The sequence below is a fragment of the Patiria miniata genome, unplaced genomic scaffold (genome assembly GCF_015706575.1).
Source record: "Patiria miniata isolate m_02_andy unplaced genomic scaffold, ASM1570657v1 HiC_scaffold_15, whole genome shotgun sequence".
NCBI lineage: Eukaryota > Metazoa > Echinodermata > Asteroidea > Valvatida > Asterinidae > Patiria > Patiria miniata.
Window position 1 is genome coordinate 3,566,558 of NW_024037053.1, and position 26,120 is coordinate 3,592,677.

At 42.6% G+C, this 26,120-nt stretch overlaps 1 protein-coding gene across 2 annotated transcripts; it reads right to left on the bottom strand.

Annotated features, from left to right (window-relative positions):
- LOC119722461 (alpha-N-acetyl-neuraminyl-2,3-beta-galactosyl-1,3-N-acetyl-galactosaminide alpha-2,6-sialyltransferase-like) lies at positions 1-25,478 on the bottom strand. 2 transcript variants are annotated; one of them, XM_038192593.1, is made up of 6 exons: positions 24,473-25,478; positions 5,844-6,061; positions 4,734-4,979; positions 4,151-4,572; positions 3,343-3,450; positions 1-1,819 (listed from the first exon to the last, which is right to left on the bottom strand). In XM_038192593.1, exons 2-6 carry the CDS (start codon positions 5,955-5,957, stop codon positions 1,306-1,308), a joined length of 1,404 nt encoding a protein of 467 aa, XP_038048521.1. In that variant the 5' UTR covers positions 5,958-6,061; positions 24,473-25,478; the 3' UTR covers positions 1-1,305. The 2 variants fall into 2 exon arrangements, with proteins under 2 accessions (XP_038048521.1, XP_038048520.1); XM_038192592.1 differs by lacking the exon at positions 24,473-25,478 and adding an exon at positions 13,011-14,168.
- Between the last annotated feature and the right edge of the window lie 642 nt (positions 25,479-26,120).

The following is a 26,120-nucleotide window of genomic DNA, read 5'->3' on the forward strand; positions in this document are numbered from 1 at the left end:
TTTGTTGACATAACTTACTGTTTATTTAATATATATTGCATATCGTGTGCCTTTTAAAACAAAACAAAAAATTATACTTTACATATGTTATTGTATACGATAAGTACATAGTGTGGAATAGTATATTTCATAATGTTTCAAATTCGTTGGTGTTTAAAATAACTATTTATACTAATTACAGACCAACTTTGATATTAAATAATTCAATATAATACAGAGTATGTTATTTAGCTATATATTTATAATATTGGTTTTGCATGAAAATATTAAAATACCCTGAAACTCACTACTACAATATTTCATTCCGCTAGGAGGTATATCATACACAATAAACAAAAATTACTGAAGTTGATTTTTAATCCATTTTGTTCTCGACCAATCACATTTGTTTCATTCGCTCCGTGCATGAAATACAGATGGCGCTCTTTGGTCAACCAACGATGGCCAATGAAGGACGCATCACGCGACAACAAAATGGATCCCAAGTGTCCTTTAGTGATGGTGCATTTGTACCGCTGAGGGCGTTCTAATGCACGGAATCCACTCGGCCGGCAACATGTTGTCCAACTGCAACAGGCGTGGTCTCATTCCCGATTTTGGGAAGCGTGGGATGTTCAGTAATTTTGGACAAGCAAATTCCCATGACAAATCTCTCTTTTTTTGTTACAGAAAGTTGTAGGCGCCAAAGGAATAGAAAACAAAACTTGATTTAGAAACATCTCAGTGTCCACCTTGCCCCATGCACAGATCGGCTGCTGTGTACACCAGAGTCGGTATACTGCTGGTTCTTTTGAGATTCAACCGGCATTAGATTCTACGTGAGATGGAAAACTGTGGTAATAACGTGCAGCAATGATGCTCTGATATGTACTAGCAGTTTACTGCAAGTCGCTGCAGGGCAGTTAGCAGCTGCCGAGATCAGCAAGGCAGCGCAGGACATAACACAGAACAGGGTAAAAAGTCCAACTGCTCCGATGAAATTAACGAGGGTGATAATACAGGACGGGTCTTGTGACCAGCGTTACTGCCTCACTGCCAAACATGGGAAGATAGGTGCAGCAAGAACTCAAGGAAAGAAGTGTGGAAACTAGAAGTGAGAGATCGGGGAGTATTTATTGATTGATATATTTTACTCCATCCATTCACTACTTCGAACAAACTCATCACACTTTGGCACGACGTAACATTTTGAATCGTCTGAAAAATAACCACCCACAGAGCTGCAGCTACCAACGTCTTGGCATATTGCAATCAAGAACATCATCTCTCACTTTGAGTTTTTTTCTTTCTCTTCATCGATTATTATCAGCTGTCAGAATCCGTAACCATCTCTTTTTGTCTTCTGATCTTGCGACCTCCCACCATCAGGAAGGCATAGTCCGCATCCTCCCGACTCTCAGCACCGTCTTTGGGGTTCCCCATCAGCGGGTCCCCAGCACCGTTCCTCGGCGAGGCTCTCTCGCTCTCGCCGCTGTGCTTTGCCCCGGCGTCCGGCCGGTTCTTCCCGCTGCCCGCACCGGCAACGACCACCGCCGGTGCGTCTTTAGTCCTGTTCCAGCCGTATTTCTCCCGGTACAGCCTCATGAAGGGGGAGTCCAGCCCAGTCCGGTTGTCGGCCTCGCTCGGAGTCTTCCAGCTCGGGTGGATGAACTTGATGTTGTACTTCTGGGCCCAGCGGGCGAAGATGAACTTCTCAGTGACGAAGAGATGGCCGCTTGTCAGTCGCTCCTCGCTCTTCATGTAGTAGCCGCACTCGGTGCGCGTGGTGTTGCCCGCGTTGCCGTAGTAATGGTATGGCGTGGAATCGTTTGGGTGCTCCCTGGAGTTGAGATCCAAAACAGAAAAAAAAACGACCCGTAAAAGAAAATGATGAACTGTTTTGTCTTAGAACTAAAACAGTGAAACATAGAACAAACTGTATCGGGACTTGCACCTACGACCCTAGATACACCACAACGGCGTTTTTTGGCAAGTTGACCTATAAGCTGGTTGGAGGTTTCCCAATAAAGCCAATGTCTTTGTACATGGGGCTCTTGTCAAAAAACAAGTTAAAACGACATGCTAAAGACCCACGCACGCCTTCATCATTTTTTTTGGGGGGGGGGGGGTTCATATCAAACAACGAGTATACATGCCGAGCACCGGAGGCCACAGGTCTGATATGAATGAGATTTTCGACAACATCAGGCACGATTACGCATGCCTGAAAATCATCAAATTCACCAGAGAGCATTACTCAAAGTGCATTGCGCTCTCTTTGAGCCATATCGCCATGAAAATGCCTTTTTTCCCTTCTCAATTCAGACACTCAAGGGCCTAGCCTCTCCACAAAAAAAAAAAAAGCATTAGCGACGTGTCCCCTCCAAAAGCTGCCTTGCATGATCGCGCCTTATCTCTCGCTTCTTCGGCAAGCAGCAGTCGCCATGGCAACGCATCACTTGGGAGAGGAAAAAAATACCGACCGGAAGAGGTAGTTACGGCGAGAGCGAGCGAATTGAAAACCGGCCAGTGTTTATCATCTTTACTCAGGCCCGGACGCGCGGGTACAGTTCGCCCCGTGAGTGACTCGGGACGTATCGATAGCACGGCGTGTGGCAGGTCGTCACATGGTCCCCTGGAACCTATCGAATGACTTGCAAGCAGGGTAGGGTTATCAATTCCGAGAGAGCGGATGCCCGAATGGTGCTAATTGGTCGATTTGTATTGAAAGCCCCGGGGAGTTGCCACAAATACATGACTTCAGAGAATCAGATCTTTAACAAAACGGTCGGTACAGAATTAAAAACAACTTTACAGTGACTTCTTTTTTTTTTCTCCCCACGTTAAGACGATGCCGAAAACAACACTCGAATTCTAAACAAAATCAGGCATCTTTCCTAAGGCCCTGAAGTTTCGTCTCAGTGAATACATCCGACTCGGCCGCAGATTCAAACGCAAGGCCACGTTGGGAAAGCTTCAGCCGACATTATTATGTGCACGCTGTTATTAAATTACGCGTCCTAGACGAGGCTTAATTCGAGTTTGATTTCTGATTCCCTTTCGAATTCAAGGCTGAACGCCTTTCACGGCGGTCTCACTTGCATAGCGCGCACGCAATCTGTAATGTGCTAGTTCAGTATTTGTTAACCCCAATAGCGCCTGTGACGTCACACAACATGGCGCTTGCCATGCACGAACAAAACGTGTCGATGTTTTGTCAAAAGAATTGTCAAAATTTGACATTTAAAACAAAACTGTTTATTTCCCCAAAGACAACCAGATCTTGCTGTTATGGAAAACATGTACTGCGAAAGGAAATGTCTTTTTTCTTTTTTAAATTAAAAAAAATCAGTTTGGACTCACAAGCAGTAGTCTCCGTACACCATTCCGTACACGATGAGATCATCGCACATATCCAAGGCTAGCAACATCGTGTGCCATCCGGTGGTCAGCCATGTCTTGGCCTGGGTCCTGATGTCAAAGGTCAAATAAAACAACAAAGATGGTCAATAATGTACAACCTCATTTTTATACTAATAATGTTGTGCTTATGCGCTTTATACCAAAGGTCTCAAAGCGCTTCACAATTTTATACCACTGTTCATCAGGCCATATGAGACCAGTTCTTCTGCAGCAACGGATCAGCGCATTTTGGTCTCTTCCTTCACAGGTACCTACTTATACTCCTGGGTGGAGAAAGGTAATTGTAGTAAAGTGTCTTGCCCAAGAACACAAGCATCAGCGCAATCTAGTCTCTACCTTCACAGGTACCAATGTATACTCCTGGGTGGAGAGAGGCAATTGCGGTAAAGTGTCTTGCACAAGAACAAAAGCATCAGCGCAAACTGGTCTCTACCTTCACACGTACCCATTTATACTCCTGGGTGGAGAGAGGCAATTGTAGTAAAGTGTCTCGCCCAAGAACACAAGCACCATATTCTCCGTCAGGGTTCGAACCGACGTACCGCGGCACACGAGTCGAACACCGTAACAATTGGGCCACAGCGCTCCACAAAACCGAAAGTATTTGCGTGAGACAACTCATATCCAAGAGTGGACGCAAAACGAATATGGCGCCTAAAATGTGGCATTCCAATCACATGGTGATTTCGGTGTCTACGAATTGTTTGATCACGTGCTTCGTGCGTTACGAGTCACGTGACCCACTCACCTGGTGATGCCGGTCTCGTTGTGGAAGACCTCGTTGTTGTACCGCATCATGGCCAGCGTGTGCATGTAGAAGCTGACATTCTTGTACAGCTGCGAGTAGTTGAGTATCAACCGGTAGGCCGGGTTCTTGTAGACGTTGGTGGCGTACAGCCAGGCGATGATGATGTTCTCGCTCTTGGTCCTCTCGTACATGAAGTGAGTCTTTTGGTTGCTGGGCTTGTTCTGGAAGGTGGGCCGGAAGTTGGAGTGACCCACGACCCTGACGGTGGTGCGCGAGCCGACATCTGCCTCGTAGCGCCGCGTGGGGGCGTCGTTCATGCGGATCACGCACTCCGTGGCGTCGATGGCCTTGCCCGCCCTCTTGCCTAAGAGCTGACCGGAGCTGGTCACCAGTGCGCATGTGTGGCATCGGAGTTCAAACGGCTGTAGAAAGGAGGACACTAAAGTATTTATAGAACCCGAAACTAACTGGAAAAGTTGACTAGGTTTAGTTTAATCAATTTGTTGTACAAAAAAGTCTGAATTTGAAATTTGAATTGGGGTCTCCTGGAACTCATTTGTCAGCCTTTTAGACATAACAATACCTTGTGGTCTGGCACAGATATGGGCACCATCATCTGCTGCCGGTGCCTCTGGAACGTCTCGTTCTTGGGGATCTTCCGTAAGAGGTGAGGGTAGCACCGGGGGAACGGGCAGGAGAGCGGCCCGCGGGCGAAAAACGCAGCCCCGCCGCTGGATACGTCCGCTCCAGAGGTATCGACGTAGTAGTAGAAGAAGAAACAGATTAAGAAGGAGTAGAAGGAGGCGAAGAACAGCATGCTACATGGACCCTGTGGAGAAGAAAGAATTGGAATCGAATATTAAAATTCAAATCTAGCACCAACATTTGCATACCTGATGCAATGATGTAAACCTTTCAGCAGCAAAAGTTAAATTTCTCAAAAGTGTTGCCGTAGTTATGTCCTTTCTTGATAGAAACCGAATCGGACAACCGAAGCGGACGGACATCTAGCTACATCTCTCCCACCACTAACTGTAAGACGCTACGTTGCATCATTGAGATTGTTCTACGGGTACTGTTATTGGATGTGCTTGCGGGGAACGTTCACTTCTCGTTTCTCCATGGTAAATCTTCACCTGCTCTGCAGCATTTGTTGCATCCCCTTCATACAATTTTTTCTTAATGGGTGGCGCTGGTTGAGGTGTTCTTCTTCTGCCTCATTATGGACACTCCTTGCAAGAATCCGGCTTTCCCTTCAAATTATTTACTTCAATGAAAGCAAATTGTTCAGCGGTTTCTACTTTCTCTTACAGATTGTATCTGTCTTTTCTTCCTTCTACATATAGCTGCCATCTTGATGGACTGGAGACCAGCAGATCTCATAACACACGTGTATATGAGGACAGGCATCGGCCACGCGTGGTCTTCTATTTTATTGGTTGCCAATAGTTTGGTTGGCCTACTTCTCCTGCACAATCATGCGTCACGCTTAACCAGCGAGGCATCCTATTGGTACGCGCGTAGATATTTAAATTAGGTTGACGCCTACAATATAGGTCTTTCTGGCCGGTATCAGACTTTGAATGGCCCGCCTGTGTTGAAGTGGAGTGCCTTTTGGATTTCGGTTCTTAAATAAAATGATTCAAAATATACACTTTTTTTTTAAAGAAACTACTAACATCATGTTACTTACGCAACTCCTGCCAGTGATTGGGTTCTGGAAGCACATGATGACGAGTGTCCCGCTGATCCATGGAGTCACGGACATCGGGCTATCGTGATCATAGTGCGCCCCCTCTTGTCCCATACGGTGTACTCGATTTCAGCCACAGAGTTCGCTTTGGTACAATCCATTAATTAAAGGTAGTCAGGAAACTAGACTGGTTGCAGCAGTTTCCAGTAACGACGGACCTGAAAAACGAAAGCACAGAAGACAGATAGTTTCAATTGATATATAGGGATACTCGTTACAGTTTGATTTGAACCAGTTATCAATATTGTAAATGAGGGTTGCTTTTTCCTGTCGGAATCATACTCGCAACATCAGGTGTTATTAGTCATTTCTTATTTTAACTTTGCCTTAATTTTAATTCATTGCCTTATTCAATGTTCAGTACTGTAATAAGTAAGTTAAGTAAAAAGGGATGCAGTTGGGATTGGAATCATTTGCCTGGTTATCAGTCATCATGGAAAGACATCAGTTTAATGCTCAAGGGCAAATGATTCCAATCCCAAACCACATCAGCCTTTTATTACAACATGCAAGATGTTACACAACTTACATAACACAGCACTGAAATGACTCAGGCATTGAATTTGGTCACAGTGTCCACAAATGATGTTTTGCTCAATTGACAATTGTAGAGTGATGCGTGACTGAAATTAAATGAAACTCATAAGGGTTGAGGCCAAGGCTTAGGAGTATCTGCACAACCAAAAATGTTTAAAATTAATCTCATGGTTTTGTAGTTATTTTAAAAACAGTCAGACGAACACTATTTGGAGGACATATTGTATAACAGGAACACTTTCAAGATGATTCGACCATAAAATTAAACCGGCACGAGTCTCGTAGTTCACTGGTTCTGTGAGAACATTGAATATGGTTGACAAGCCAGTAAAATTAACAGTTACTGCTTACCACCGCTTTTACCGACCATTTGCTTCAAAAAAAGGTTTTTAACCCGAAGTCTCCCCTTTAAATACAAAATCTTAGCTTAATGTGGGACACCTCAGGGTACGACAGACTGCATATATTATTACATCACTTACGTGATCATGTGGCCCGCAAGATGTGGCCGGCGCATATGTAATAGCATGGCGCAGCCGAGTCGATTAATTTGATGGCAATCTAAATGCATGAAATGATTTTCCCCGGGGATAATCTTTCTGCTCAGATTGCACGGAGAGGCCCTCGGGGAGTGCAGGGCTCGGCCATATACGCTGGCCCGTTGCAAGCCGATCGCGGGCCACAAAGCCCCCGCAATCATGCTAATGTGTACATAGTGCACGGGGTAAATTTTAATTTGCCCGTTGCTTTCCCGTGGCTGAAACCATTATAATTCATTCCTTTATACTCAAATAACAAAAATGGCCGCACGGGGACTACGCTCACAAGTTCACGACGCCAATTTCAGTGTCTTATGAAATTTGAAACTGTATGGAATTCGTCACCGTGCGCGATATATAACATGTAATCTGTATAGCTGCGTATTCTGTGTCATGCGCAGTATAGTCAAGGAGTATCTAATTCACCGGGTACAATAATATTTTTACAATTCGGCAGGTGTTGCATGGAAATTGGTCCATGAAATTAAGCGCCAGTTGCGCAAACAAAAACGCCACTTATATCCAGCGGCATCAAATCCTCTTGAATACCTCTCGATAGGCCTATATTATGTTCCTTGACGCATTTCCAACTCCAAGCAACTGAGAAACATCATAAGTATATTCAACATGAAAGCTTAGAACAATTGAGGGGGTAAGAACCAGCCGAAGCAGGTGTTTTCGAATCCAGGTCATCTTTTTTGTTCGGATACGGATTAATTATATAGTCGGGCTCCCTGCCAGCAGCTGAATGCATATTTAAACGGAGATGGATATCGCCGGTCCAATATATTGTGAATATATTATAAACACAAGAGTGCAGGTAGCTGCAGTTGCATACTGCATCGTGGAAAGTGCATATAATAAAATGATATAATATAGTTTAAATATATATATTCAAACTATACATGATCTATATCTTTTATCTTTGTCCTGTACGTCATTCTTTTACGAACTTTGTTATTTTATAATACAACAATCCACCAGCATCACAAGCATCGCAAACTATCAAATATGTATCATATCTGTTCATCAATTTCTTGTATAAATTCATCGCAATTATCTTGTTTACTGCGACCGACCGTGCTGGCTGCAAGTTTTCTGCGACATGACGATGATCACAAGAGGAGCTCACGAAGTTGGAAAGAAATTTGATGTGAAAAAACAAAAACTACAGCGAGGCTATCTGCGGAGAAAAAAACAAACATGACCTATATTTATTTTACAATTTTGGTTTGTAGCGTGGCAAGCACTATCCTCATGGGGCGGATGAGCAGCATCCTTGCACGGCCTTCCCGGTGGACTAACAAGTTGCTGCTCGCTCGGAACACGCGCGCCTAAAAAGGAAGTGTTCTTTTATGGCTGTATAACACGATATGGTTGGAGGCCTCTTACGGGTATACGGATTATCATATCATACACAGAGAGAAGCACTCTACATGTGTTTGCTTTTCTTCTGGATGGAGGTTGGGGGAAAGAGGACGCAGGTTGGGAGCTCCAAAGGGACGGAGCAAGAGCAAGATTGCTTGGAAACCGTTTCATGGTATTTGGAGCAGCCATTTTACACATGCGTTCTATAAATTCGGATCCACTTCTTTTCCTGTCCCTGTTACATTTGACATCTATGATTTTATAATTCTGATACATTTCTTAATGCAGTCGTCCTCCAAGAGTGATTATGAACAGCAAACTACCTCCCCCCTCCCCGTCAAAATAACCCATCCTTAAAGTCATTCTTAATGATACAGTGCTTGAAAGGTAAATTACACAATACCAAGATACAAAACTAGAAAGTGTCACACTTGTCCATAAATCTATAGAATATCCCGTATATCCCTGCACGCCTTTAATGGATAAATGCATATCAAACGTGTTATTGGAGGACACTTGGACGACATTGCTGGAGTGCGCCATGGGTAGTGTTAATTTAAAACCATGAACAGTGTTAGTTTTACACTGCAGTGTGAATGAGAGGACCGCTGTCGAAACGCAGAGATACTTTAAAGGTACAACATTGGGTTTTGCTGGGTGGATTTGGGGGTTATAGTAGTTTATAATAAACTTTATTACACTGGCATGTTTACAGTTTTATGTCCATAGATGATGGATATTTTCTTGTGGTATTGTTCCCTGACCTTACTTCAGATGAAACGCAGCAATTCATGGACATGAGGGAATTGTCAGGTCAGGGAACCAGAATAGCTGGCTTGCACCTGTTCACGGTACGGATGTATAACCGATTGCAAACACAATGTGGGCTAAAGGGCAGCATTTGAAAAAAGGCATTTGATACTTGTCAATAAAACTACATGTGACAGCACACCAGGTGTCATGATTTCACAAGATATGCATTAGGCTATTATTCACTTACAGTCAGTCAAGTGAGGTATTTCATAATAATTTGGTAGTTCTGTTTGTTGCTGATGTTCGCAAATGTTGTATATTCCTTTAAGATATAGCTTAGATATAGGAGCAGCCCCTTTATGTTTTCTTCGGAGCATTCCAAGTCGCTGCGTGGAATGCTTGTTCGAGATATACGACCTATGCAGGCGTTGACTCTTTACGTCTGACTTTTTACCGAGAAAAGGTCTCGTATGGGGTCGTTCGTCATTCCCTTCCCCCCGGAGCCCGTGATGGATTAACTACCCAATGCCGAGACGTCGCGCTGCCGCCATGAACTTCTTGGTTTCGATGTCTTGTATACCGAGGTTTGAAATGCCAGATTAGTACGCGAATAGATGAGGTACGGCGTAATGTTACATTATACTTCCGTGTTAAACACATGTTGACAGCACATTGAAGGACGAGGGTCATGAACTATAAGCTTGGAATATACATTCGGAGAACGGGAATGTGTGGCGGATCTGCGGGGAGGGGGCAGGCGGTCTCCCCCCCCCCCCGGCCGCAAAACAAAATGGAGAATTATGCAGAAAAAAACGTAGCACGTGCCTGCTACATCCCCGCCCCCTTGACAGCTATCGTCCCCCCCCCCCCCCCACCCCGAGCCAAAAGCTGGATCCGCTCCTGGAACATAGGTAAATCACTTTCAGTCACGTGATTCAGAAATAATGTTTCTATTTACAGCAGAAACGACCGTTAGGCCTATGAAAATGTCCTAAACAAACATTCGTAGAGCGTAGGGTTTCAAAACCAAAGACAGGTGCCGGTTAATGATAATCGCTTAATTGTGACTCAGCTCTGAGCTGGTTATTTTTAGGTTAGCGCTTAAATGTAATAAACAATATTTGAAAACATCAAAACACAAAACTGCCAAATTATCATACAATACCTTTACTTGACTGTAAGTGAATAACAGTCCCATGCATCTTGTATAATCACGGCACCTGATGTGCTGCCATTCTCAAGAAAAGTATTTTTTGTGGATACCAATTCCCAACGTTGGTCGGCAGACTTTTTTTTCAAATATACCCCAATTTACCAATATCTTAGTCCACATTTTCTTTGCAATTGATTACACATCCGTGATCGTGTGCAAGCCAGTTAGTCTGGTTCACTGACCTGACAATTCCCCGACGTCTATAAATTGTTCCGTTTCGTCTGAAGTATAGGGTCAGGCTACCAGAACAACTTTTTTTTGTCCTGCATACTTTTTCGTCTTGCAGCTCCATATCATTGGGCCCTGATTAGTCCATATTACAAATGTACATGTAATTATTTTAATCAGGAGTATAATCAAGTGAATCACAGAGCAGTAACAAGTCAATCACAAGTCAAATCGCAACCAAGCTCTTACTTTAGGTAACGGAGAGTGGATACCTGTACGGCAGCGTAAAATTCGCAGAGGACAGTTAGGGTCCTCATTTTCTCGAGGGGGTACTTAGTGGGTTGTCAATAGCTCATCTCTGCCATCCCTCAGATTCTGAGCGGTGGAGGTGGGAAGGAGAGCAGAAAGGGCAGGGGCCAGGGCCCAGGCCCGACCCGGGGGGGGGGGGGCTTGGGGACACGCCCACTTAGTTACGTCACTAAATGGATGATGATAAAGAAATACATGGGCATGCCTTTATCACAGCTCAGACAAAAAGATTGTCAATTTACGTTGAACTGCAATTGCGATATTTGAGAATTTTGATCATCTCTGATAACCTCCTGTTGATTGCTAATGCCAGAATTTGTCCTGATGATGTGACTGACCGAAGGCCTACAGCCATGCAACCGACGACCACTCGTCATAATATCAGCCCCATCTCCCCACAGATTCTCCTTGCCGTGTTTTTACGGGGGATTTTAGCTCATTCCGGAGCTGTTTGGACTGACAGGTCTCTGCAGCCCGCTTGATCCCCATGCCCGCCGGGCAAGTAATTCATTTCTAGGCGCGCCAGAGTGACACGATGTTATTTGTCGAGCTCCTATAGCCGGACAGAGCCGTTCGACAAGTTGCAGTTCGTGGGTGGAATTAGGAAGGGACATTGGAGCCTTTTAAGGCCCACACTGAAATAAGTCCTTCTCCATTACCTATATTAACTCCCCCGCAATGTTTTCGTATTCATTTGCTGCAAAAAAATCCCACCAGATTTCATTCCCCCCCGTAAAAAGTGATTTAGATATGTTACAATGATGACTTTTGTGCCTCAAGATTGACACAAAATCGTTCTGTATTCCTTAGTCGCATATCTTTTTCTTGTGAATTACTCGGTAGAAATTAAAGTCAAAATGTTAAAGTGGAAATATCACTTCTGTTAAAATAAATCGGGAAAACATTTAAAGAAAAAGATGGTTTTTTTATCCTTCAACAGCAAAAATTGATTTTTGTTTTTCATTTTCAATTGGACATTGGAACGCTTGCCGTGGTTCTTTCAGCCATGCGATTGCCTCGATTTAAATATCGTCAACCAGCAAAAACAAATCTATTTTATTTTTGATGCCTCAATCTTGTTATTGCTCCAATTAACACTCAAATGCTTCCTGGAATGGACCGATGGAAACGTTTTTTCCTCTCAAGTAACCAAAGTATAATCACTTACTTTCAAGCCCGACAAAAGAATGGTATGCAACTAATGAATTTTTATGAGTGTAATGGTAAGAATAATTTCCTCATGAAATTGTTCTTTCCATTGCACGAATGTGAAACATTGTTTTATACAACACCTGATTAAATCCTCGTCATCTGATTGGCCATGAAATTGTTCTTTCCATTGCACGAATGTGAAACATTGTTTTATACAACACCTGATTAAATCCTCGTCATCTGATTGGCCAGAGCCGCCAATAGTGTGACCGTGCAATCGAACTTTATTTACCATGGAATAGAACTTGATTTTTTGCGGTACGGCCGTGCCGTGGGTTGGGACGAGTAATTCAATGACATGTGATCAACGACCAACCAATGAGATGACGGGGATTTATTTGAATGTATATCTTACACAATGAGTGAATGGAAAAATTGGATGCTAAAAATTTCAAAAATCGTGCCTGACATCGTTTTAAATCTATTATAAACATTCTTTCCTGGTATATTCTTAGTTTTCTTACCATGGAGGAATGTTCTTACTGACATCCCAATTGCCGTCCAAAATACATCACCGGACACGTACGGATTCTTCTTATAGTTTTCTGTTTTGCAATTTATATAGCAATGACCTTACCAGTTATTTATACAACAGAAACAACATCATTCTGGTCACAACAGAAACAACGTCCTTCTGGTCATAGCCTCGTGAAAACAAAACATTGATAACTCAATCCTATAATAACATAAAGTATTTTTAGAACTTATAAGAAAAAAAAGGTAATTAATATCCGAATACATCCTGCGAAGTTTATCATTTTGTTTTCGATTTACTATAAAGGCTGTGCTTGAAATTACACATGGGTCTGTGTGAAGTGGCTGCCGCGCCACTACCATAGACTCGTGTGTAATTTCAAGCCGCAGCCAAATTCGGACACGTCCTTACACATCTCATTGCATGTGTAGCCCATTTGTATACTTTCCCGCAATGGTTGGAAGATTTTTCCCAGCACCACCCAAAGATCCAACTCACCCACCTCCTAAACACCTCAAACGCCGACGACTTACCGCTCTGAGCCGTACCATCTCCGTCGCCAGTTCTGACAAGGATATTAAATTCCCGTCACTTCGTCATCAACTGACACTGTGGCGTTATACGTGAGACATTATCAATTGGTTGATTACACCGTTCTTATGCTGTCATAACTTCACCTGCCTGCCCCCGTCTTTGCGTCACTCCCGCGTGCATACCGCCAGTATGGCATGTGCATGATAAAACGCCGTCTTGTTATTTTGAAGAACAGCATCCAATATTGCGAATTCCTGTCGCATATTTATCCAACGGTCCGCATTATTATGAGAGTGATATGAGAGTGCGCCGGAGTACGGCATGCATATACTGTATTTATACAAGGGGTGATTTTTTCCCCCACCAGACATCAAGAGCTCAGAAAATGCTGAAGTCAAGCCAGCGTGAAAATGCGCAGCGAGCACCGGCGGTTGATGGTGGCTGACCCCTCCATAAACTCGTCTCGCCCGGGGCTTGTTTTATCCAACCTCACGGTCCATCTCGTGACCCGTGGGCGATGTTTACATCGACCTCGAACCGTCTGTCGCCATCACCCCACTTCTAAACATGAAGGGGGTAAAAGTCGGACCATCAGCCTGCCCCGTTGAATGCAAAATTCACCGAGTACTGCTCTAGTACAACCTCGGAGAAGTAGGCCGGCTGCTTTTGTGGTGCACTGCACACAATTATTCAAACTCCAAGGGTGAGAGACCACGCTGAAGCGGAGCGCAGTTCAACCGGGGCAACCTCCGCTCTCGGCCCACAATACAGCCTGTTTACTGTTAGTACCGAGGAGTAAATTCCGATGGGATATCGACAAAGAGAACAAGTGCTGAAGGAGGCAACTATTCATTCCACGGCCTACATGCCGAACCACTGAGGATGACAGAATCGTCTGGCCTCGGCGGAGACAATCGGATCTACAACGGCATCACAACAGAAATAGTGCAAATTATCTCAGATCTTAAAACGCGAGACAACTCGCAGTGACAGCGGTGTTTTCACTCTCCCCGGCCGCCGGAGCGTAAGATAAAACGAGACGAAAATTACCCTGTCGTCTGTTATCTCCTAAACTAAAACGGTGACGTGCACCGAGTACTGCATCACATTCTGTGTTGTAGCTTAGACACGTCTCGGCTGGTTATGGACAGGGCATAGTGATACCTAATGGTAGAGTACAGCGAGTAAGGCGCGCATCCCTCATTGCAATACCGACTCCAAGTCACAAAACCCCGCCGGCAAATATTGACGGATAGCCTGGTGTATTAAAGGTAGACGGTGGGATTTGTAAGTTGTCCTCTTGAAGATAGCTCAAATTCAAACCGACATTAATTCGAGATTTTGTCAAAGCTGTACTAGGATTTGCGCTGAATCACCCACTCTACTATGAATTTCCATCGTTATCAAAATATCATGTTCACGATTGACGCCGTGAGCATGAGAAGTATAAGGTGTCATTTAAACAGGTCTTAAAACCGAGAAGACACTGCTCACTGTGAGACGGGGAAGATCAAACACAAATCCCTCTAAATCCCTTAGATGCTGCTCGAGGCACATAGAGAAATACAGGTTTTGCGCATGCGCCGAACAGTCCCAATTCTTCTCCCACACTGCTGCCCAGTAGAGGGCGCTAGGGTTATTCATTAATACCCAGAAGTGCAGTGAGATCAATTCCACACGACTTCCGAATACAAAGATCAGTGATCAGAAGGAGTTTGCTGCGGAAGTTTGTTCGGGGATGTATGTCCGAAGAGGAACATATAAATTGAAGAAAAACCGTCAGCACTTATATAATTAATGGACCTTTATCATGCTGCCATAATTTCAGTCATGTTCCCTGTATTCACTATCGGTAGTGGATGATAATGTTTTTGTGCAAAAAAGGAACCAGACTATTTTTTTTCTTCCAGCCTCGCTTTGGTTACGTTGATTTGAATTGGACAAACAATCAAGATGGCCGCAACATGATATGGTCTTTTAAATCTAAAGATGAAACACACCTACACAAATCAGTGTAAAGGTATAGAAACATCTTCAGAAATATTTTATCGTGTCCAACACATCTGATTGTCTATTACAGACTGTGAATTTGTATTAAAGCAGCAGCAACAACAAAATCCCCATCCCCATCATCTCCTCCTCCTCCTCCTCCTCATCATCGTCTTCATCATCGTCTTCATCATCATCAACAACCAACAAAGCAAAACAAAACAAAGCAAGCCTTCTGCTTCTAAATGGCGTCAGTATACAGCGCCCTCAAGCGACCACAATGCCCTTTACAACTTATCACCAAAGGAAGGCCTACCTATGTGTTTATGCATAAGAAACGAAGCCATGCCAATCCTCAGGGCTTGTAAGCGGTTGCAGATAGATTAATCCAGCGTCATCGTAATAATTCGAACGCCCGCCATCACATCCGCATCTTCATTACCCGAGATATCGCCCCGGGGGTAGGGGGTCTCGTGGAGTTCAGGTTTGCCAGCGACCGTCGTTCCTATCCCACGGGGTCGAGCCGGCGCGATTACATCCCGACTATGCAAGCGCGCCATGACCTGAAAACTAAAAACATACCGACTCGTCTCTCAAATCCGAGTTTCATTTCAGTTGCGGCCTCAAGTCGGACCCCTAACTATACTTTCAAGTATTATCTTTCGTGCTCAAACCAAACAACATTGTGTTAGTTTTCGTGTTTCATAAAAAAATAACCCTGAGCTGGAATTTCCGGAATCACAGAGCTCAATTTGAAAAACAAACAAACCAAAAAGCCGACGCCAATGCTGCAAAGTAAGCCGTAGCTTGAGGAATGGGAGCGGTCAGAATCACAGCTCAGTTCAGCATAGGAAACAATGTTTTTTTTTAGCCAATAAATGACTGTGGTTAATTACAAATCAACCGAGAACGGTCACAGGCGGAAAAACATATCACGATTATTTTGTCGTGTTTTTTGTGTGTGTGTGGGTGTGTGGTATTTCTGTGTTAGGCACAGCTAAATGGAATTGCCACCGATATTATACAGTTTTAATTAAGAAACTACACATGACATATATCATCCATATCAATTTTGCCCGTTAAACCATGGAGTATTAATATCGAAAATTGTTACACTGACCTGTAAAAAGTGTTTTGTTCATGGGTGCTGGACTAAAAAAACAAGACAAAAATGTTGGTCTTGTAGTCTGGTTCCCTGACCCTTACTTCAGACGAAACGGAGCAATTTACAGATGGAATTGTCAGGTCAGGGAACCAGACTAGCTGGCTAGCACCCGTTTACGGATGTGTAACCGATTGCAAACAAAATGTGGACTAACTAAATTTGGTAATTGGGGGGGGGGGGAGTATTTGAAAAATACTTTTTTTCCAACGATGGTCGGCGGACGGAAAATTGATAAAAAAAATTCCACCTTGAAAATGACAGCACACCAGGTGGCATGATTTAACAGGATGCTTGAGACCATTATTCACCTACAGTCAAGAAAGGTATTTCATAACAATTTTGTAGGTTTTTTTTTAGATGTTTTCAAACGTATCATTATTGCCTATAAGAAACTGGTATGCCATATATTCTACACATGACATAGATCATCCATATTCATTTTTCCCGTTAGAAAATGAAATATGCAAATCTAAAATGAAATGAAATGCAAATTTCTACCAATTTAATCAAGGCAATGTTTTAAGATGTTGACAAGAGATGTCATAATTATGGGGGAGTCCGAATATGTCAATATTACCTTTCGACGAGATCGAGGATCGTATTATTGCAATGACTCGCAACTGGCGCCGGTGAAGGAAACGCTCGCCAGACGCCCGCGAGTGTTTTATTCAAAGTCGAGCTCGAGTCTCGTGTATGACCGGCAGCGTTTGGGCCAAAATGAAAACGAACCCTCGACGACGTCAGATAATGTAGAATCGAGAAAGGCTTTTCAAATGGAATAAGAAGGAACAATCCTTGTACGGGCCCCAGAACCCCCAAGGCCCAGTTCGTGCAGCTCTCGCAGTTAAAGACAGTTCCGGTAATGAATCTGAAATTATTAATTCACCGGTGTTTTCCCCGTTTTGTATAGGTTTAACTGTCGGGAACAGTACCGCAGTGCTTCGGTAATTATCATGGGAGATCAGTCACTGTAGCTCTAAATTGGGAAGTTTACACAAACTTTTAGATGCCTGTGAAATTCTGATTTTTGCTTCGGTGATTATTGCATTTTTTTTTACAAGCAACAGAAATGTATGAACTATAATTGTACCAGAAATGGCGTGCACGCATGCGCAAGGCCGTAGTTTTGTGTGGGAACATTTTAAAACAAAAACATGTATGGGAACAATGTATCACAAGGACGTATGGGATATTATGTTATGTCTTTAAAAAGGTTATTTTGTGTTCAAATATGCACCTGTTCATGATACCTTCAGGAGACAATTTGTCGTCCTAAATTGTACCTTTGGGAGATACCGAACATTAGGGAGATGTTCAATGTCTCCCTAATGTCACAGCTCCTATTTAGAGGCAAAATGGTACCTTCGCAAATAGGCTAGATCGATTGCTCGTGGTCCAAAACATAAATACACCGAAATTCGAGAGGATAGGATAAGGTCAAATAGGAGTTAGGTGTCGTTAAAAGTGGAGAAAAAAAAGTGTGCACAAGTATTTGGGAATGTCTCCCAAGTGACCCATTATCGCTAATTATAATTATTTGAATTATAATTATAGAACTAGTGTATATCACATCAGCGAGTGAGTAGCTACAACTGGACAAAATGTCGAATACTAGTAACATTCTCCAACTGCGCCGGTTATTTAATAAAAGAGCAATCTATTATTAGATTTAGTATTAAATGCAGCAACCTGTACAGCGCACACTGATACAAGATTAAAATTGTCAGCGTTTTATCCAATTGTAGACGGCGATTATAGAAGATAAGTAATTCATGCGTGCTAGTGATGAAATTTTAAACCATATCTCCCCGGTTGAAATTCATCCGCGTTTTCCCCCTGCCTTTTCATATTTTCATCAAAAGCGCTCCCCGATCCCCTGGGTTTACGTATTGTGTTTCACTGTAATCAGAGTCCGTTACATACAATATACGTGCGAAGAGGAAACGTGCGCACGGGGAGATTGAAGCAACGCAGCGTGAAATCTGCTGGTGGACATACGGGGCAATTTCACCGCAGAGCCCCCTTCGCCCTCCGCGCCCGTCTGCGTCGATTGATATCAAACCAAGCCCTGTCTCGTGGTGTATATGCGTGCGACGTCGAGGGACGGTGGTCACTCGGGGGTGAAATTTGCCGGATTGGAAATGAAATTAACTGACCGGCCGGGTGGCATGGTCGATGGCGTTGCGCAGAAAGCCGAAGCGACATGTGGAAAAAAATACACTCCGAGGAGTAATATATCCCAACACTTGCCAGTATAGTTCAGTGAATATCTCATGTTACAATATTACACAGATGATTCTAATCAACATATAGGGCCTAATTGTGTGAAGGTTAGGCCTATATTCAATAAATGTATCCAGTCTTCGGGGAATCAGGTTGGCGTAGCGGTACTTTCCACCTCTTCCAGCACCGAGTAAATTGTTTAAATGTTTACATGTTAAACGGAGTATAACCACACAACATCTCCATTTCTTCCGCTCCTGGTGAGCAATTTCATCCTATTATAAAAAATCCTACACGCTGTCTGTTGTGGAAAAAGGACAAGGGAATATTGGGTTAGGGCACATTTAAGTTTGACACATTGTGTACACAAGTTTATGGGGATGTCTGCCAAATGTCCAATCCAGGGTCATTGTTATTATTATTAGTAGTGGTTGCTTCACCAAGGTTTACCACGCCCACTTTGGGTCAACATGCAAATTGAGGTCAAAGTAAACATCAGCACTCCACACTCGCGGCATCCCTCTAGTGTCAACAAATAATTAAACAGCAACTTTTTGAGATTCAGTACCCAATACTCACAACAATTCGGATTACAAAAACTCTGACCCGATTTCCCCCTTTTAATGATAGTTCATTCAAAATGCAGGACACGGCAAGTGTAAAATTAGGCCGACGAATTGCAAATTGTGCGCCTGAATTCGGAAATACCATTAACTAAATTAACAGCCCTCTAGCCGTGCACGATTTACGTGCATGTGAATACTCCCCCACACAGCCCGTGCTATGTGACAGGAATTAAATGAAACGTATAATATATATCCCAGACAGCCTGTGGGGCTAATGAAATTATATTTCACCAGCGGAATGTGCGGCTGCTTTCTAGACTAGGTCATACGGCTGGAAACGAGGTTATGGAAATCCATGTCATTAAGCACCGCGGCATATCGATCTACGCAGTTTCTTCTCTTTAACTTGAAATGTGGATTGGTTATTTTCTCATTTGTTTTTTTTTGGGGGGTACGCGCGCAGCAATGAAAAGAATGAGTATTTCTTGTGGTGTTGTAAACTATGATAATTATGTAGTTCTTTTTGGTTTGTGTGTGTGGGTGTGTGTGTGGGGGAGGGTGGGGGTGGGGAGTTGTTCAATTTCCTCGCAATCTATGTCTCTAATACGCCCCAATCCTCCCAGATATAAAAAAAAAACCAAGACGGGACGACGTTTTCAGAATCCCGGATTTTAAGAATGAGAATGTGACACTCCTTTTAATTAACATTCATTAATTAAATTCTAAATATAGATTTATTAATTTTTTTGTACATAATGGTTATTATGAGGCACTTTTTCATTCTCTGATTTACATGAATTATCGATCCACCAACAAGATATTTCTGTTAAGTTACCTTTTAAATTGTAATCATTCTGAGTGTCATTTTAAACTATTTTAGCAGCAAGTATATTTTTCAAATAAAATTGATGTTATTACCTCCGCCAAGGAGGCTATGTTTTCATCGGATTTTGTTTGTTGGTTGGTTGGTTTGTCTGTTAACAAGATAACTCAAAAAGATATTGACAGATTTGCTTGACCATTTTTGTAGGGTGGTCCTTGGTAAGTACAAATCGAATAGATTTCGTAAGTTAGCCGGATCTCGGTCTGGATTAAGGATTTTTTTGAAAGGATTCTTCACCATTTATGCAATTGTTATTTTTGGGTGTACTAACAATATGGCGCGGAATTGTTTAAGCCTTGGCGGAGGTTTGCGCTCTCTGAGTGCTTTCCAGTTATTTACATGTATTATGTATGTTTTAATGAACACGAGAACCACTGCACTTTCTATCGTCTACCTAACCTCTATATAAATAGCAATAAAACAATCTATCTATCGGTTTATCCTTCCCACGTACACAATAACAAAGTTATTTTATTTGTAAGATATAATATTATTTCTCCATACGGGTGCATAATATTTTCAGCGCATGGGAATACGCGGAGTGCCATATTAACGCGTGGTTGCACCGATTATGGACATATAATAGTATTAGTCATTCACGCTGATATGCAGAGATACGGTTGCATCGCCTTATCAGACGGCTCATGTTCGTCTCGAGTAAAAAAAAGCACTATCAATGTTTTCCGAGGCAACTGCAAATTTTTTTAAGCATGGCGTGGACATAGTACTGTTAAGTTGAAACACGTTAGGGATTTCTTGCGAGGGGCTAAGTACAATATAAGCGGATCAATCTTAATTAAATTGTCTTAAATTGCTTAAAAACATGCAAGCCATTTCTCTCCAATTAACACGCAACAAGAAAACCACCTTAATACTGGATATAAATAAGTGCTTATGGTACCATGTTGTATTTCTATTTTAGGTTTTTGCCCTATGATAAAATCAAAACAAATATCGAAGCTTTTGCATTTACAAGAAAACACATTTGGGAGTAAAAGCAAAAACAACCTAAAGACTAACTGGTAATGTTGTTATTTGATTGTGGCGTCACTGCAAGCAGTTTCGATTTAATACGCACCCATTTGCAACATCAAATTGCAATTATCCAGTTAATCGCCGCCAGCAGCCGTTGACAGTGACGTCTGTTAATTCGTAATGGGGGGGGGGGGCTATAGTGTATACGACTGTTTGCGGTACCACGCATCGGAAATCACATCTCCAAACGTGTTGTTCAAAATATGAGATGTCGTGATATCTGATCTTGATTTGTACTGCCGTCGAGACGGCTGTGCCATTACCGGGGGGAGGGGTCATGCGGGTCAAAGGTCAGTATCGATTGAACTTTTTTATTGACATTGAACGAGGCAGCGAGGTGAAATTCTGGACGAGGCGATTTGCATCCTCGGTGTGCGAGTGCAAGAGTGCATGCATGTCATCATCGAATTTCATATTGCGCTCTCCTAGCACAGATGATGCGAGCATGCCGATCACATCTCCTAGCTGAACTCAGGCATTATGCAAACCAGCTAAGATCGATCGGGCTTATTCAGAATTCTCTCTAATCTTTAGAAAACATGCCGAGAGTGCTCTTTTAAAGGACATTAAAACAAATGGATTGTGCTTTGTTTTACCAAAGTGTTTTCATAATGAGGTACATGTACATTATGGAGTCATACTGCGAGCATTTGGTTTTTGTTGTCGGACGTTGTTGAGTGGTCGGGCACAACCCGACCACTGTCTAAAATTGTTCTGATCAATCATCTTTATTTGGTTCAACAAACGCGAACTTCTAGTTGTAATCATTATTGTTGATTTGTTGAAATGTATCGAATTTTGACGGAGAAGGTTAACTTAACTGTTCGCTCTTTTCGTCATTTAATTTTTTTTTATAATTCAACAGATTGAAATTAACATGCGCGCTATGTTACTTATTTTTGTCGTTTTATCTCAAAGCAACACTCTGTGGAAAGGGTACACAAATTCATTGCAACTAGAGACACATATTCAGTTTATTAAACGATCACTGAGAATTGTACAGTACAAACCGGTGTCAAATTAGGGTCAAATAAAGGTCAACTCAATCTCAAATGACTCCATTTTGGAATAGACATGCTTTACCTGCCTAAACGCCACATTGTAAACTTCAGATATCTCGTTCTATAAAAAGGGACTTTTTATCGTGATATTGCAGATGTGTTTTAAAAATAATATTCTCATAGAGGAACATTTTCCATCTTGAAAAATTTCGCCGCGAGAACTGCATTAATTCCGTCTACCGAGCAGCTCTAGTGGCTCGCGATGCTAATCTCCTCGCCCCATCGCAAGGAGTGCGTTACCTGGGGGATGTTTGTGCCCGCTCTTGCTAATGCACCCAATGGCTCGCCTTCTTAGCGCTCGGGCCATTTTCTATTTGATTTTCAGATAAGGCAAGTGGCATTTCGGAGAGATGGATATCATTTTCCCTGTCCCCATCTTTCTTGTCTCGCTCTCTCGTCATTTTATTTGCATTGCCCAGCGGAGGTTATTACATACGAGTTCAAAATGGTGACTAGCACAGTGGCCAGCCATTTCGTGTAAATGTGAATAATTTAGATCATTTTTGTTGAAAAGGGCCCACGCCATGTAATTTTAGAATGTAATCTTTGAAAATGCTCCTTTGTGTCCCAAACAACCTTATTTTCAATTTTCGGTTCGCCTTTTTCAAGGGTATTTTGTGGCTTTTTGTTTTTATGCTTATGCCATAGTCATGAGCAAAAGTGTGATGTCATTTTTAGGCAGAAACCTCAATGTTACAGCTACTCCAGTTGCCAGAATTTTTGATATTTTGTTGTCGTGAATGATTCGGTTTTGTGTCATACATGGCAGTAAGCCGATGAGCATTTTTTTCCTCAAAAAATTAACGTTTTCAATGAGCAATTTTTTTATGCTCACAATTTGAACAAACAACCTCTAACAGGGGTGTGAGTGACCACTGATAAAAATAGCTGAAAACACCTGAAAAAAAGGGGTTAAAAAGCTGAACTTTGGAAATCTCCTATATTTGTGTACACAGCAAGTGAGGAAAAAAAAGCTTAAATCCAAAACAAAAAACCTGAAATCAGCTTTAAAAGCTGAAATTTCACACCCCTGCTCTAAACTGAACAGTGTCTTCCTGAAATGACATCACAACAACAGCGCCCTCAGCTGTCTGGAAAAGCATGGAATGTTTTTTAAATGTTTATTTTTTAAGGTCTGGCAGGAGCTTCTACATGTCACGTGGTCGGTCGGTCGGTCCCCGGCAAAAAAATATCAAAACATCCCCTTAATTTTCCATAAACTATTACTACCAAATTTTAATTACAAAAAGCAAACAAAATACATAAATACTTGACAAAAAATTGTTACAATTCGGCAAGATGTTTTTGGAAAATTTGTAAATGGAGGCAACAATATGTGCAGCAATGTTATAGCCACGTGGTATTTATCACAAATCGCTATAAATCTAGGTATAAATCTTAAGTACGGTGTTCCATATGTGCCATCGGCGTCGCATTTTTTTGGTGGCTCATTTTTAAGCTCTGGCAGGGATCATTTTGATAGACGTCATGCAAGACTTGCATGCAAGACGGTCAGAGCTTGTTGTGCACTCGCACTTGTTTCAAACTCAAGACTGGAACTCGTGGTAATGCAAAAAAGGGGATTCCATTTGGAAAGTTAAACTACTCTAATTGTAAAAAGAGTGTTACTTCTTACAGATTTAGGGACATGTCGCTGTGGTTTTCCCTTATTTATTATGTTTTAGGGAGTTAGGTTGGCGCAGTGGTTACTGTCCTCGCCTTCCAACGCTATGGCCCGGGTCCGAATCCCGCCCGGACCACATGTGGATTGGGTTTTCAGTACCTACCCGATGCCGTGGGTTTTCCCCAGAATATTCTTCTGGGCTTTTCCTCCCACCTCTAAAAACTGTAATTTCTTCTCAATGCCTCCTTTCTACAGGTTTCTTCAGGCTTGCGAGCTACAGTGTCTGGGGTGCTTTTGAGGAATCATTGGTTTCATTACCAGAAATAAATGGAGATAAATAAAAAAAAATAAAAATAAAAAAAAATAAAAATTTGATGACATCTCATTTTCAATTTGGGAAAACATAATACGTTGCAAAGTGTAACAACATATCTTATGGCGTTTCGTTTGCTAAGATAATTACATCCGATTGTAAAGCCTTTGCGTGCGCGAATGTATACGTAACTCAGTATGCGTTCATTTGTGAGAATGCCTAATGTCCGAGAGTTCAAAAGGGGAAAGAAAACACCGCTTTACGTTCGCCAAATCTTGCCTAAGGCTGATGCGTAGTATTGCCCATTCCAATTATCTACATTTTCAACGGTAGGATCGCGTTTCAATAGCGGATACAATCATGCCATCCGACAGTTTAATTTTGTGACGAAAGTATAGCTCACTTTCACCAGCTATGCAGGTAATACGTTGAGAAACTACATGGGAAATGAATTTATAAGAAGAGAAACTTTTCCTTTACAAAAAAATATGTTATTTTGTCCGCTTTTTTCTGCCTTCAATTGCAAAAATATCGAATCACGAGTGGCAGAACTAGATTTATTGGAAGGTAGCGTGTTCAGAGAGAAAGACAGAATATCTTACCATTGCCGTCATTCAAAGTAGACTGTCCCAAAGCTGAGATGTCGTCTCGCAATAATTTCTGGAATTGGAGAAATTTGGAGATGTCGCTACTCGTCACATCTGTTGGAGAATTAGGCGGAAGAGACACAGTAATATCCCCATTCCGAATCGGGATGGATGAAGAGCATGGGCCGCCTAATTGAAGAAGAAGACGAAGAAAAAATTGAAGAAGTCTTCACGGATAGAAGAGGCGCAACCGTCCTGCCCATTTACCGGCAATTATGTTCTGGTGAGGAGCATGTAAGCTGATGATGAAGGCACGCTACAGCGGCTCACTCATCTGAACCTCTCAGTCGCCCCTCTACTCTGCATCCCCGCGAGACTCTTTCTTTAAGACGCGGTGAGGAATGACTGGCGTTAAAAGAGATGGCCTATGACAACAGTCCTCGTTGCATCATGACTGTGGCGAGTCTTTAGGAGCAGATTCAGCATCAAAGGTTGCTCTCTATGCCACTCGAAGATTCGTCCAAATTTTAGGACGGGGGTCGGATAGTGTCCAGTGATTTCACATTTTTACTGGGTTGTAAAACTGCGCTCAATCTCTTGAGTGTGATAACGGTGATGCTCCAGTAAACGCGCAGTCACCGCGTCACATGGGAACTTCTCGTGGGGCGCCTAGGCTGATATCACGGGCGCGTTTTTACCGTCCGGAGCGCTAGCGATGACGGATCGATGTCGTATCGTAAGTAGGGGTGCATGTCAGCAGCATGTCAGCCACTGCAGGTGTGCCAACAACACTAGCGGCTCTTGCGGCGCGAGTTGGCGAGAAACTCTAGACCGAAATAACATCGATTTTGCCAATAATAGCCCGCCAGCACAACGCGACCCCTGACCCTTCAGCCGGTCATTAAACTTGTAATAACTTGAAACGTGGTCGTCAGGATACGGTGCGCAAGAAGTGACAAAATCGTTTCCATAAAAAAAAAGTGAATTAAACATAAGTCGACCCCATGCCGCGGGCGCTCCATTTAGTTGACACGTCCTGTGAATTATAATGGGGGCAGGCTTCTATTCTGAGAGAATTCCTGTTCTGAAAAAGATCGATTTTGATGATTCCAGGTCATTCATAATGCCACAAAGGGGAACAACGGGCACAATGCGACGGGTGGGGTAATCGATAGGGGTCTTAAAAATTCAACATGTATACATTGTTAATGCCTATGTACCGGGGGGTCATTTGGGTATTGTTGCAAACAAGTGCCGATGGGTGTCACTGTGAATGTTTTCAAAAGGCAATAGTTTGCTTAAAGAAAATAATGCCACCCATAGTCTAAATTTAGATTGAATATAGGCCTAATTTTGTCCCCCTCCTCCACCCCCTGCCATCCACCGGTCCGTACGATCAAAACCTAAACATCCTCCTTCACTCAGAACAGTTGATTAAAAAAATGGGTGAAAAATCGGGGAAGGCCGGGCGGGGGCCGAGGGGGCGGGGGATGCAACTAGAGCCACTTTTGGCAGAACATGGACTTATTTTTTACCAATACAGAAACTCAACAAATCTCTTTCAATGAAGACGACCCTATAACGCACCTTTAGTTTCACAAATGCGCGTGATCCTATTTTTTTTTACAGGACAAGCCAGGCGACCCTAGATAAGGCATCGAAA